The 15,139-nt window shown below is 43.7% G+C and overlaps 1 protein-coding gene across 7 annotated transcripts in view; it reads right to left on the bottom strand.

Moving 5' to 3' along the window:
* The window catches only part of QTRT2 (queuine tRNA-ribosyltransferase accessory subunit 2), a 37,204-nt gene that overhangs the window by 19,347 nt on the left and 2,718 nt on the right, over positions 1-15,139 (bottom strand). For 3 of the 7 annotated variants that reach the window (XM_049876962.1, XM_049876969.1, XM_049876933.1), the window contains exons 2-6: positions 9,306-9,365; positions 8,488-8,708; positions 7,268-7,323; positions 4,715-4,791; positions 2,133-2,345 (exon numbers count right to left, since the gene is read on the bottom strand). In XM_049876962.1, coding sequence (XP_049732919.1) covers positions 2,133-2,345; positions 4,715-4,791; positions 7,268-7,323; positions 8,488-8,708; positions 9,306-9,320 — 582 coding nt within the window. In that variant the 5' untranslated portion in view covers positions 9,321-9,365. Of the gene's footprint in view, positions 1-2,132; positions 2,346-4,714; positions 4,792-7,267; positions 7,324-8,487; positions 8,709-9,305; positions 9,366-15,139 lie in introns of those variants that run through there. The other 4 variants (XM_049876990.1, XM_049876944.1, XM_049876953.1 and 1 more) reach the window with 2 other exon arrangements.

The raw sequence follows: 15,139 nt of genomic DNA, 5'->3' as shown, positions 1-15,139 counted from the left end.
TAGCTGAGTACAAACCCTTTGTGCCACTCAGAGTTTTCTCTAACTATCTTATGCATATTAACTTTATTAACCAAATTAGATTTTTATTGGTAAGCTCAAAATAACAGTATTCCTCAATCCCGAAGTGTTTTGCCATAAGTGCAACCTGAACATTGCTCAGGATTACTCCCCCTAAATGATCTCGCTGTTGTGAGATACTGTCGAGCTGGTTCCGACTCATAGTGACCCTATGCATAACACAAGGAAACACGGCCTGGTCCTGTGCCATCCTCACAACTGTTGCTACGTTTGTGTATACCAAAACGAAACCAAATCAGTTTTGACTCATAGTGACCCTATAGGACAGAATAGAGCTCCCCACGGTTTCCAAGGAGCGCCTGGTGGATTCGAGCTGCTGACCTTTTGGTTAGCGGCGGTAGCTCTTAACCACTACGCCACCAGGGCTTCCAATGTGTATAGTCAGTATTTATACTGTTGAAAAAAATTATTTGCAATAAATAAATCATTGGTCTTGCAAAATTCTATCACGTAATCTCTGGCTTCATTTCTATCATTAAGGCCTTATTTTTCCAACTATCAATCCTTCTGCTTTACTTCCAACTTTCATATTCTGATCGCCAGTAATTTTCAATGCATTTTAATTGCATGTTTGATCAATTTCAGACTGCAGAAGCTGGTAAAAATCTTTAATTTCTTCATACTTGGCATCAGCGGTTGGTGCATAAATTTGAGTAACAGTTGTATTAACTGGTCTTCTTTGTAGGCACATGGTCTACCAGGCCAGGAACGAGACACTGAAGAGGAATGGCACCCCATTCACTGCCAAAAAGAACATTTCAAGATCTACCCTGAAGTTCAACAAATGATCTTAGACTGAAATTCCGCTCTCGGATCACTATCTCCCATTCTCCCACCTCCCTCACTCCCTCCTACTAAACACATCCTTTTCTACTCCACTAGCTCTGCCATCAGGATCCTTTACTTAGTGTTCCAGTATCCTCTCCTCCAGCCCCTCAAAACCACTCACCATCAGCAAGAACTTACTGAGGGCTTACTGTGGGTCAGGCCTGTGCTATGTGATAGGGATACAAAAATGAGGCACAGAAATGGAGCTTAAGGTGGTCACAGTCTAGCAATGATAAACATACAAAGAAAAAATTTCACTACAGTATGATTAAAATGACGGCAAAGAAGGAAGAGAATTACTGTCCTGGGAAAGGGTCAGGGACAGCTTCATAGTGGACTGAATGAAAGGAGCTGGGTCTGAAGCAAGAGAAGGAAAGTGGCTGGAGATAAGGAGAGTGAGCTCAGAAGGCAGTCTGTAGACAGGCAGAGAAGAAAGGACAGGATAGTTTCTGAGGGAACTGCAAGTAGCTCGGCACAGGCCACAGGGAGAATGCAGCCCACAACAAGTAGAAGGAGGAGGCAGAGGCCAGGTCCCAGCGGGCTGCCCATGCCATGGAGAACTGAGGTAAAAAGTCATTCAATGCTTTTCAGAAAGTGGGCTGTTTTTAACCGCCATTGAGTTGCCAACTCAGGGTGACCCCGTGTACAATGAGATTGAACCACTGTGATCCACAGGGTTTTCACTGGAAATAAATTGCCAGGCCTTTCTTCCTAGTTTTAGTCTGGAAGTCCGCTGAAACCTATCCGGCATCAGAGCAACACTAGAGGCTCAACTGACAGGCGGGTGGTGGTTGCACATGAGGTGTAAAAAAACCAACATGAGGTGTACTGGCCTGGAATTGAGCCGGGGTCTGCTGCGAGGCAGGCAACTATTCAACCACTGAAGTACTACTGCCCTCAGGATAGATCCTACCCAGACCCAGTGCCCTGGAGTCAATTCCGACTCATAGCGACCCTATAGGATGGAGTAGAACTGCCCCATAGAGTTTTCAAGGAGCACCTGGCGGATTCGAACTGCCGACCCTTTGGTTAGCAGCCGTAGCACTTAACCACTACGGTAGAGAACAATAATACTTACGGTTTGGGGAAATAAAAAATAAACGACAGTAAAAGAAACTAAGAAGCGAGGAGCAAAGAAGTAGGAGGAAGGAGAGAAAAACGTGGTGTCATGGAATACAAAAGAGGAGACGGTTTCAAAGAGAAAGGAGTTAGCAGCGCGGCCGTACCTCTGACTTCTCCTGCAGCCGCAGGCAACTATCCAGGAACAGGAGTGATCGGTCAACAGACTTTCTGGCTCTTTTTATGGGAGCTGCTCCTGCGCAAGATGCCTCTCCATCTGAAAGGCACTGGAACCAGTCTGGCTGAAGTGCCTGCTGGATGGCCATGAACTTGGAAGGAGTCATTTCCACTCGTCCTCCAACGCTCCACACGGACACAGACTGGCACGGGGCAAAGCGACCAGGAATTAGGAACAGCAGATTGCAAATAACAAGAAACAATAAAATAATAAAGCAATACTGAATTCTTTACAACCTGAGAGAGAGTGGCCATCTAATATCCTAGACATGGTGGTTAAAAAAAGTTTTCCTGTACTACGTTGCTCTAGGGATCTTATAGCACCTAGAGGATCCTTCAGTGGCCACACGAGCCCTCAGGATGTCACCCTTTTCTACCGCAGTCTTTCATTCTCCTATTTTCCTCACCTGGCCTCTTACAGTTCCTGCGCCCATCACAGACATTCGTTCTTCTCTGTCATCGACTGAAATGCCCGTCCTCTACTTCTCTGCTTGGTAAAATACCAGGCATCCCTCAAAACACAGGGTTCAAATGTCATCGCCTCTGGCGTGTCTCCTAAACCATTCCAGGCATAATCGATTACTCTCTCCTGTAAGCTCCTGCAGCAATTTCTTCTTATTCCTTTTCTAGATAAGAAAGCACTTATCACACCACTATACCTTTGCCTGACCAGAATATCCCAATTCATATTTGGGTCCCAACACATAGGCTAGGGCCTCACACATTATTAATCTTTAGTAAATGTTTATTAGAATGAGTTAGATACAAAATTATGTGCAAAGACCTAAACCCCATAGTGCACAAGAATCTCTGTATCGTGTTCCTTCTTTGCCCCACAGCATCCTTCTTCGTGGGAGAGCTCGCCAAGGCCACAGATAGAGAAGCTGCCTGCAGTCTTTCTAGCACCCTGCAGCTTAAGAACACTGCTTACATGAATCCTCTGTCCCTTACAAATGGGGTAGGATAATGTGGTTAAAGTATTTCCTTTGGAATTCAAATTGTAAAATAAAAAGAGGTAAATTTAAAACACAATAATCTGAAAACAGTCATCTAGGTAAGATGAACAGGTATCGCTGAGGTCAATAACACAAGCGCGAGGAGAGCGAACGTGCTGGCAAAGCGGCAGTACATACTACAGCCCCGCTACAAGGCTGTCCTCAGGACTGTGACAGAGGTGGAAACTTTTAATGAAGTCTTTTTTTTTTTAATTGAACTTTAGATGAAGGTTTACAGAACAAACTAGTTTCTCATCAAACAGTACATACATTGTATTATGACACTGGTGAACAACCCCATGACATGTCAACACTCTCCCTTTTCAAACCTGGGTTCCCTATTGCCAGCTTTCCTGTCCCCTCCTACCTTACAGTCCCTGCCCCAGGGTTGGTGTGCCCCTTTGGTCTTGTTTTGTTCCATGAGAACATTCAATCCTTGGCTGAGGGTGAACCTCAGAGTAGCTACATTACTGAGCTGAAAGGGTGTGTGGGGGCCGTACTCTCAGGATTTCTCCAGTCTCTGTCAGGCCAGCAAAGTCTGGTCTTTCTTTTTGAGTTAAATTTTGTTCTACATTTTTCTCCAGCTCTGTCTGCGACCCTCTATTATGATCCCTGTCAGAGCAGTCAGGGGTGGTAGCCAGGCACCATCTAGATGTGCCGGACTCAGTCTGGTGGAGGCTGTGGTAGATGTGGTCCCTTAATCCTTTGGGCTAATCTTTCCCTTGTGACTTTGGTTTTCTTCATTATTCCTTGCTCCCAAAAGGGTGAGACCAGTGGAGTGTCCTAGATGGCCGCTCACAGGCTTTCAAGACCCCAGACACTACTCACCAAAGAAGAATGTAGAACATTTTCTTTATAAACTCTGTATGCCAACTGAGCTAGACGTTCTCCAAGACCATCGTTCCCACAGCCCTCAGCCCAGTAATTTGGTCCCTCAGGTCCACGTGTCCATGGAGCGACCATGGGCTTGCCTTGTACAGGCTGTGCTGGCTAAAGAAGTCCTTTTGATACTCTTCATCACCAGCTAGAACCTCTGACTGTGGACCCCGCTTTTTCAAAAGCTGTTCTAAAAGCCAGCGGTATTACATGGAGGTTCTACTATATATAGTTAGACATGGGGTTTACCACTCATCAGCAACTTTCCCTGCTCTTCCTGAGGCTGTTAAGTCTGCAAAGAAAGCACTGCATCAAAAAACTATTGTTTTCTCCCACCCTAGCAATTTCTTTTTTTGGCATATACCTGATTTTCCCTGACCCCTCAAAAAAAAAAAAGGTTTTTTTTTCCACAATGAAAAAGCTGAGGATACATTCCTTACCTTAACCCCATCTTCAGGCAACCCTACTCTTAACACCTGTAAACCACTCCGTCCCACTATATTCACGGAAAGCAACAGAAGGCATAAAGGGGTGAGAGACAGGCTAGCCTCCTCGGCAGTGGGATCCTGGCATCTGAGGGGTACAACAGGCTGACTTCCTGGGGCGAAGCTGCAGCCTCACAGGCGATTCTGAGAACACACCTTGTTTGTTATGTAACCAGCTGGGCAGGGGCTGACCGGATCGTGCAAGGAGCAGTACAGGAGTGATTCTGGCATGCCTGTTCAAACATAAAAAGGAATCTTTGAGAGCACAGACATCAGCAACTACACCGTGCTGTAACAGGACGTCTTCATGAGCACTGCTCGATAAAGCAACTCTAAACACTGGTGCCTGGTCCTAAAATCATAAAAGGCCTATCGGTATGAGTCAAAAGATGACTTTGAAACCTACTATCTAAAAGAAGATTAAGTGTGTCTGATGATACACTGAGTTGCTACAATGGAAAGATACATCTTGAAGCATGAAATACAACAGAAGTGTTTAATAACATGTTGACTGCACTCGATTGGCTTTGGAGAAGAATTCATTACCAATTATGTTCATTCTGGAGGCCCTGGGTAGCATTAATGGTTAACACATTCAGCTGCTAACCGAAAGACTGGAGGTTTGAGTTTACCCAGAGGTACCCTGGAAGAAGGGTCTGGCGATCCTTCTGAAAAATCAGCCACTGAATACCCTGTGGAGCACAGTTCCCCTCTGACACAGCTGGGATCACCAGGAGCTGGAACTGACTCAACGACAACAGTGGTTGGCTGGAGCTATGGAGTGTGTGGATGATATCACTTAAAGAAACAGTGTAGAAAGAGAAGCGACGGGAGGGGAGGGAGGTGGGCAAGGACTTAGAGAAGGAAAGGTTGGAGGCTGCCGACCAGCAAAGAGAGGCCAGAGCAAGGGCAATGAATTCACGTACTTTTAGGCACGTGGTATGTCTATCCTAAGTACGTCCAAACAGAATCAGTTACTGAAAAGATGAAATGACATAGTCGAAAAGTGACCTCGTCTACAATAAAACCATTCTGGGGAACATAAACAAAGTTACTGAATTGCACACATGAAAATGGTTGACATTATACATATATACATATGTATGTATATAAAACAAAGCCATCCCACATGTGCGCCCCTAGAGGCAAAATCTTAGGGAACCTGTAAAACCCATTGCCCTTGAGTCAATTCCAACTCATAGCTACCCTTTAGGACAGAGTAGAACTGCCTTATAGTGTTTCCAAGACTACAATCTTTACAGAAGCAGACTGCCACATCTTTCTCCCATGGAGTGGCTGGTGGGTTCAAATTATCGACCTTTTGGTTAAGAGCCAAGTGCTTAACCACTGCACCACCAGGGCTCCAAGGAACCTGCAGAATGGATTTCATTCTCTATAAGTTTCATTGACTCAAGATGATACAATTTATTAGGTTCTTCAGTCAAAAAAGACAATTATTTATGAAAAATGCAAAAAAAAATGTGTAGTAAGCCAGATGTGGTTAAATTTCATGTTAGGTTACCCTGCATTTTCCACTAAAAAAAAAAAAAAAACTCAATAGGATTATTTCACTGAAAGGAGACCAAAAAAACAAGTTTAAAAAAAAAAACTGTGTAGTTCTCCACCTTATTTTCCACAATTTCAATTATAACAATTATCTCTAGAAAGTGCATATTAGTTATTTTCACTTAATTATATGCTTATATACTTTAAAGCTGGTTAATAAAATTGGCCTCCGATCAAGGAAAACTGCACTATATAAATTCCTCTAGTGAGGTATGGGGCCGTGTGACAGCAACCAGGCACCACGCAGTTTCCCTCTGAGGCACAGGACTGCGTAACCAACGGGACCGCGTTTTCATTCGGTTACTGAGTCCCAGATACCGGGGAGAAGCTTCAGGAAAAAAAGACTCCAGAAGAACTGGCTCTAGCTGTCATACAAACAAATGGACACATACATCCACATCTAAAACCCAATTTCTGGAACCAAAGAAATATTAACACACCAGAACACAGCTCTACATAAACTGTTCCTCTTCTGCCACGTGTTTTACGCTCAAGCACAACGAGGCAGCCTTGCGTCTCACACGTGGCCCTGCAGTTTCTCTCCCGAGTCTTCCCTGTCCCTGGAGTGCCCGCTCATATGTGTCTACCACCACCACTGCTCTCATCCTTGACCTGGTTAATTCCTCCTCTTCCTCGCACCAACTAGGATGCCCCCTCATCTTCTCTCTTAAGAATTCTGTATTACCATTGCCCTGTCTCCCTCCACGTGTACCCCAGAGCAGGTTATGTACGCCCCACTCTGGGCTCTCATGGCACGTTGTTAGGTGCTGTCAAGTCAGTTCAACTCATAGCGACCCCAGGTGACACAGCAGGATTTTCTAGGCTGTGACCTTTACAGAAGCAGATCTCCAGGTCTTTCTCCCACGGAGCCGCTGGGTGGATCTAAACTGCCAACCTCTGGGTTAGCAGCTGGGCGCTTAACTGCTGCACCACCAGGGCTCCTTCATGATAAGTATATACACCCCTATTCCAGCAACCGCAGTCACCCACTCTACTGGAATCAACTGTGTGTTTCTCTTTATCCCACCTAGGCCAGGAGGGCAGCAACTGTTTTCCTGTTCACCTTTGAAATCCCAATGCCTGGTTCTTAGATGCTCAGGAAATTCATATATCACAAGGCACACAAACACATCTAGTTTTTACCTATAAATTTTCCAACTCCTTCCTTATATTCTGCCAAGGCTTCATGATGTTCTGCCCTAGAAGCAAAATACAAAAATATGTAACATGATAACGATTCACTGTGCAGTTTATATAACAACTGAAGCCATCTTTTCTTCACCCACATAAGCTACAAGGCAGTAAACGCAGTCTTGAATAAGAACGCGTGTCATTATTAAAAAGTCCCAACTAACTAGACTGGGTTTAACAGACAGAGGAAAGTTTCCAATTTGCCGGTGGTTCTGTGACAGGAGAAACTACCAAAGATAACTGCTTCAGAATAGATTTTTTCCCTCCCCTGGCCCTTTTAAAATCACTGTAATTTGATCATATATCTATGGTATTTTCAATCACCACATATGCACGCAAAAGCTAAACAATGGATAAGTAAGACCGAAGAATTACGGTGGTGGCGGAGAATACTGAACATACCACAAACCATCAAAAGCATGAACAAATCAGTGCTGGACGGAGCACAGCCAGAACGCTCCTCAGAAGCAAGGATGACAGGACTTCATCTCATGTACTTTGGACGTGTTATCAGAGGGACCAGTCCCTGGAGAAGGACATCAGGCTTCGTAAAGTAGAGGGTCAGTGAAAGAGAGGAAGACCTTCAGCAAGACAGACGGATACAGTGGCTGCACCCATGGGTTCAAGCACAGCAACAACTGTGAAGACGGCACAGGACCACGCAGCATTTCACTCTGTTTTACACAGGGTGGCTATGAATTGGAACCGACTCAACAGCACCTAACAACGACACAGCAGGCTCTTCAATTAAGTACAAGGTCAGCATGTACACTGCACAAAATGATCTCGCTTCATTAGTTTGGTTTCCATAAAGTATTGCAAGTAAACGTGCAGCAGGCAGAAAAAACCTTGAGGCTGGTGCACAAAGACAGCCTCTAGGTCCCAAGATTAGCTCTCAGGGAGCATTTTCTGCCCTGTCACCCCTGGAAGCGGTGGCAGTGAGGGCAGTATGGGACCTTAGGTTTGGTGGAAAAGTGAAGCAGCTTTAACACAGGTCTGGTCTGTGGCTTCCAGATGACGTATAATATCAGATACCTCTCTTCTGATTTCATTCTGCAAACCTACAAATTTTATACACATGAGCAAAGGAGGTCTTTCTCTTTGCTGCGCTGGATTAAAGTAGCAAAGCTGCTGCCGGAGTGGTCACTTGAACGATTGGATCTAACACTTACAGTGACGACAGCGTAAGCTGAGCCATGGCAGGAAGCCCGTGGATGTTACGCAGCGTGTGATGGGTCAAGTGCGGGGCTGCGCCGGTCCTGGTGTACAGAAGGCAGCCTGGAATGTCCATGGTGTGGTCTCCGGTTCTACCCAGGTTTTTTATTTTTCCTAGGCGACAGCCATTAGTCACTTTGATAAGATTCAGCTTCATCCTAAGCGAATGCTCCAGGTCCTGAAAAAAAAAAAGCATTAAATTTAGAAGGAGCTCCGCTGGATCTAAAGGCTAAGTATTTTGTAAAGAAAGCAATCTATTTTTCAAAAAATCAAGGACAGCATGTTTATTACTACTTCCAGTGTGTGATTTTTTTTTCTTTTTTTTAAGGTATCAGGGATAAAGAGAATAAGACACCTTCCCCGAAGTCACAGAGCAAGATGATGATGTCAACCAAATTTAAATACAGTCAAGGCATTTTTGTCTGAACTAATGAAAACCAAACAAGCAGAAGGTCAAGAAGTAGAACGACTAATTATGGAATAAAGAGCTGGGAAGCCACCGATCCTCAGGCTCACCCTCCGCCTGGAAATGCGTACCAAGAAAGGTCACATGGCTTATGCCATCCTGATTCGATCTATTTTTTCTGTCTCTAATTTTAAGAGACTACTTAACTACATAGCAACTTCACCGAATACGTTGTTAAGCAAAGAAAACGGGGCCCCAAAACAGCATTCTGGTGTTTATAAAATATATGGAAGAACATACATAAAAAATAGACAGAGATTATCTCTAAACGGTAGGATTAAGAGAGATTATTTTGTAATTTGTTCTTACATCGTATTTAAGCATGGAGCCTACATATGTTCCGTGAGCGATTCAGCATTACTTTCTTAACTGGAAAAGAAAAATACTTGTTTAAAAAAAAAAAAAGATGTACCTTCTAACTTTCATACATGCCAACAAGGAAAAAAAATCGGAAAACATTATCAATTACTTTGTTGATGCGGCTTGTAGTTATTATTGAGTGAAGCAAAGTCCTGGCCTTCACTTTCTATATACACAATGGAAACTCCCAAGTACGCACAGTGGATTCTTCTCAAAATGTCATTGGTTTATCACACCATATTCCTTATCTATTTATTATATAATACACATAACTTACTAATTTCAAGTAATAAAATATATCTTGAACTAACACAGCTCTGAATCCATGTGTAGCAAAACTAATGACTGTATTTTACAACCTAAGTAATCTCCAGAAAACTGAAGGGGAGGGGACAAGGAGGAGAAATGCACCTTAAACTTAATGAATTAACTCGGCCTGTTATTCTGACTGAATGTTGGAATCAACCAAATACGCAACACTAGGTTTCTGAAACATAAATAAGAGCTAATGAGAATGTAATGGACCAGTATTATGAAATACTGCAATAACGTAAGCGCTTTCTACCTTCATACGCATCTGAGAATGGAAGAAACTGAATCGTCTGTGAGCCATCTGAAAAAGCAGTAGGCAGAAGAGCTTGCTGGTTCCTCTCCTTCTCCAAAAATTCCATCTTATCTCAGCTGTTCAAGGTTTGTAGTTTAAATGTACTTACATGAGTTATACTTTTTTTTTTTTTTATTAAATCCATGTAAATGTAAGAAGAGCCTTCACAGGGTAAAACGAGCATATCTGAAAAATTAGGTTTAGGATTTTAGAATGTTACTGATTTTTATTCTTTCTCCCGTCAAATGCATGCTTCTGCTTTTTCCAGTGCAATCAAAGCTACTGGGGAACATTAAATAATCTGCTTTTCCATGCTCAGTTAACTCAATTCCAGGTAAAACCAACCAACTCCAATGCTTTAGTAAACCTGTGCATAATACATCCCAGGTAATATACGATTTCCACTAGACTTTCTGAAAAACTGAAAATGGTTTGTAGAGTCCCGCCATTACTACCAGAGACTCCAACCTGGAAAACCCTCACCACCACCACCACCACCACCACCATCTCCGCCATTTAAAAATCAAAGAATCCAAGGCTCAGCAAGATGAGTCCCAAGATTCGCGCTGAAGCCTGTATTCTCTTTTTATTACACTTTATACCAACCCAACCCAACCCACTGCCGTCGAGTCAATCCTGACTCACAGCGACCCTATAGGACAGAGCAGAACTGCCTCATCAAGTTTCCAGGGAGCACCTGGTGGATTTGAACTGCCGACCTTTCGGTTAGCAGCCATAGCTCTTAACCATTACGCCACCAGGGTTTCCTATACTTTATAAGTGAGAGTAAACCTAGCATGTTACAAGATGCAATCCAATGTCTTACTTTTAGAACATCCTCTAGCATACCATGGCCACTCAATTAAAAAGAAAGATGATTTTTCAAAATTATACATGAATTCTGTGAAGCATCTTTTCTCCCCGGAGCACACTGTGGGAAAGTTGGTACAAAGGAAGTACGTCGCAAGCCATTCAATCCACACCAACAGAACAGGACACATGCTCAAAGAATGGCTGACTGGCCACTGGTGCAGGATCTGGCAAGTCCTGGAGCCTGCTCTTGTCAACAGACCCAACACAGATCCATCCATCACTCGGGGTCAGGCTCAGGCTCAGACAAACCAACTTCAAGTGACTGGGCAACAAAGTCATATGCACAGTTATTTACTCTGAGAACCAAAAAGGAGAATGGACCAGTCAGTGTGTTCTTGCCCTATAGGATGTCACATAGGAAGCCAGCTGTAATGCCTCGTGAGTATAGCATCAGAATAGGAAGAGCAAGCAACAATTAGCCTAAGAAAAGACGAAGGAAAGGAAACCCACTTGTTCTCTGATTATAAACTCAGATTCTCCAAGGCTGGACACAGGGACTGTCCAAGAGAGAAGAGGCAGCAATACCTAAAGGTCAGACTTTTGACTTCCAAGACTCAACCTCCTCTTGGGGGCTTTCCAGGCCCACTTTTATGGGGGAAAAAGAATGAGCCCCAACTATGATTAATCACCCACTCAACGTCAAAGGCATTTTCTTACATCTCCCCTTCCTACTTGCCTCAACTGAAAAAAAACAGCTTTCTTCATTTTAAACTCAAGGCCTACCATCATTGGTACTGGGTAGCTCTAGTCGACACTGACTGCCATATTCTTAGATGCAGAGACAGGTTCTGCTGTAAGACAATACTTTAATCATTCCCCATAACTTTAAAGATGAAATTCAAAATCCTTAGCTCAGCATACTCAATCCACAGGGCAGCTGGAAATACTTGGCTCTTTCACCATGCGGGACTTTAAGGCTATGTACTCACATCCTGCTGTTTGCGGCTTCTTAAGGTTCCCGTTGCAATCATCACCCTAAATCGACATGCTACCAAAGGAAAACTTAAGTGAGGAAAAGCAGAGGACTGAATGTTTAAATATTTGCTAACACCACAGTTCAAATGCATGAATTCTTCTTCTGCCTTCCTTTTTCGTTATCCAACATTTGCATACATATAAGGCAACTGAAAAGACCACAGCTTGTGTCAGACACGTCTTAGTTATAAAAGTGACATCATTGCTTTAAAAAATTTTAAAGAGGTCTTTTGCAGCAGATTTACCCAGTGTAAAAGTAGTGCAGTGAATTACTCAACACGGCCCTTCTGGTCACGGTCTTTGAGGCTCCCACAAAATGACTGGGTGGGACTATGCAAATAAGGTGCTTATGGCCCACCAAGAAGACTGGACAGCCTGCTAATAATGCCAATAAGGGCATGGAAACTTTGTAGGGGTGGGACCATGCAAATAAAGTGTATGGAACCCTAATGAGGGGACTGGTCAGCTTTGCTATCCTATTAGTATTAAAGAGAGCCAATCCCAGAAGCAGAGGGGGGGATCTCTCTACCATCAAGGAGAGCCAGGAGCTGAGCACGTCCTCTGGACCTGGGAGTCCCTGCAATGAGAACCTCCTAGAACCAAGAGACAGAGAAAGAGAGTTGAGACGGTGAGAAGTGGCAGAGAAAAACAGCAGCAGTAGCAGAACCAGGAGACTGGTGCAAGATGGCACAGCGGACTTCCCAGCCCACGGAGCAAGACAGCTACATTGGGTGTGCTGACCCACGGATGAGAGAGCTGAGTCCCTTTGGGGCAAGAGGCTTGCTGGTGGAGTGGGTGCCTTCAGGCACTTACTGATAGAGCTAAAGAGCTTTGTAACACTTGCTCAAGCAGGGCTGAGGCCAGGCTGAGGGGCCCAGGGGATGAGGGGCCGAGGGCTGAGGGAGAGGTCTGTATGCAGGCATGGCCAAGAAGCTGCCCTGCCAAAGAACCGCATCCTGAGTCATTCTTGATCCTGAATTGTAATCTGTTACTTCCCTAATACACCCCATAACTGTGAGTATGGTCTGTGAGTTTCGTATGGCCACTGCAAATTATCGAACACAGCAGAGAAGTAGAGAGTGCTGTGGGAGGGCCAGCTGGTGTCAGAAATGGTAAAAAGGTAGGAGAAAGGAGGTATGCCTGACCTCCACCTCATAGGAATTAGCCTTGGGCTGTTGATTTTGATGCTCTCTCCTCCCAATGGTGAAGTTAGATGAGGTCTGGTGCCACCATGCCATTTTTACACCACCACGTCATTTGATTTCTTGACTGGGGTATTGGTAAAGAATATTGAATATACCATGGAATACCAAAACAATAAACAGTCTTAGAAGAAATACATCCAGAATGTTCCTTAGAAGTAAGGAAGGTGAGGCTTTAACTAGCTTTCTTCGGACACAACATCAGGAAAGACCAATCGCTAGAAAAGGACACCACATTTGGTAAAGCGGAGGGCCAGTGAAGACAAAGGAAATCCTCAGTGAGACGGACTGACATGATAGCCACAATAGTGGATTTAAACATACCAAAATCATGAAGATGGCGCAGGTCCAGGCAACGTTTTAGTCTGTTATATATAGCATCATCAAGAGGCAGTTGTTCCGACAGAACAAGGGGATACTGAGTGGTTTAAAACCAGGAAAGGTGTGCGTCAGGGTTATATCCTTCCACCATACCTATTCAGTCTGAATGCTGAGCAAATAATCTGAGAAGCTGGACGATATGAAGAAGAATGGGGCATCAGGATTGGAGGAAGACTCATTAACAACCTATGATATGCAGATGATACAACTTTGCTTGCTGAAAGTGAAGAGGGCTTGAAGCACTTACTGATGAAGATCAAAGACCACAGCCTTCAGTATGGATTATACTTCAACATAAAGAAAAGAAAAATCCTCACAACTGGACCAATAAGACACATCATGATAAATGGAGAAAAGATTGACGTTGTCACGGATTTCATTTTACTTGGATCCACAATCAACACCCATGGAAGCAGCAGTCAAGGAATCAAAAGACGCATTGCGTTGGGTAAATCTGGTGCAAAGGACCTCTTTAAAGTGTTGAAGAGCACAGATGTCGCCTTGAAGACTAAGGTGCCTGACCCAAGCCATGGTATTTTCAATCACATCATATGCATGTGAAAGCTGGACAATGAATAAGGAAGACCGAAGAAGAGTTGATGCCTTTGAGTTGTGGTGTTGGCAAAGAATATTGAATATACCATGGACTGCCAAAAGAATGAAAAAATCTGTCTTGGAAAAAGTACAACCAGAACGCTCCTTAGAAGCAAGGATGGCGAGACTGCCTCTAACATACTTTGGACATGTTATCAGGAGGGATCAGTCCCTGGAGAAGCACATCATCCTTGGCAGAGTACAGGGTCAGCGGAAGAGAGGAAGACCCTCAACGAGGTGGATTGACACAGGTGGCTGCAACAATGGGCTCAAGCATAGCAACGATTGTAAGGATGGCGCAGGACCAGGCAGTGTTTCGTTCTGTCGTGCGTAGGGTCGCTATGAGTCAGAATTGACTCAATGGCACCTAACAACAACAAACAACATGAGCAGGAGCCTACCCGACAGTAAGTAACAACGATGCGTTTTTTTAAAAAAAGGGAAGTAGTGTAATAGACAAATTGCTATTGTTAGTGATTCTCTTTGTGAGGATTAATGCAAATATCGAGAAATCTGAGGAAAGCACAAGAGAATGAACTTCAACTGGAAATCAACATTAAAACAAACAACAACAAAAAAACACAACTCTGTCCAGAGTCACAAGAACCAAGCGCTTCCTTTCCGCACTCACAGCTCAGTGTACGGTAATTGCTTGTTATCACTGCACCTCTTTTCTAGGGACGTTAGTAAGTTTTTATTAGGAGTAACAGAGGTGGTCATCGTTTCTATGATTGCACTTCTTTTCCAGGAATGTTAAATAAGTTTTAATTATGAAGTAATATAAAAATATTTATATATCCACATACATACATGTTTTTTAAAACATGCATTGGCAACGACGTAATCTACTAACCCAAGCAAAGTTCTCAGGCAGCAAAACTAATAGTTCCCAAAATATCCCGTTTTTTTTTGCCTTCCTTTATCACCCTTTATCTTTTCAATTGTGTGGGTCTCTTTTCAATATTTTTGGTGTTGGTGCTTTTCTAAATACACTAAAATTCACACTTTGTGTCTATTGACGGAGTGCTTGGGAAAGTCTTAAGGAAAAAAATCATTAGCATGAAGAGACAAATGACAGGCTGTCAGCGGCTTTGTACCTTTGCAAGGGCTAACTTCCCGCACCTCTTATCAGACTGTACCTGTCCCAACACCTC

Source organism: Elephas maximus, chromosome 1 (genome assembly GCF_024166365.1).
Source record: "Elephas maximus indicus isolate mEleMax1 chromosome 1, mEleMax1 primary haplotype, whole genome shotgun sequence".
Taxonomy (NCBI): domain Eukaryota; kingdom Metazoa; phylum Chordata; class Mammalia; order Proboscidea; family Elephantidae; genus Elephas; species Elephas maximus.
The sequence above is the reverse complement of the archived record's forward strand: the minus strand, read 5'-3'. Positions and strand labels throughout refer to the sequence as shown.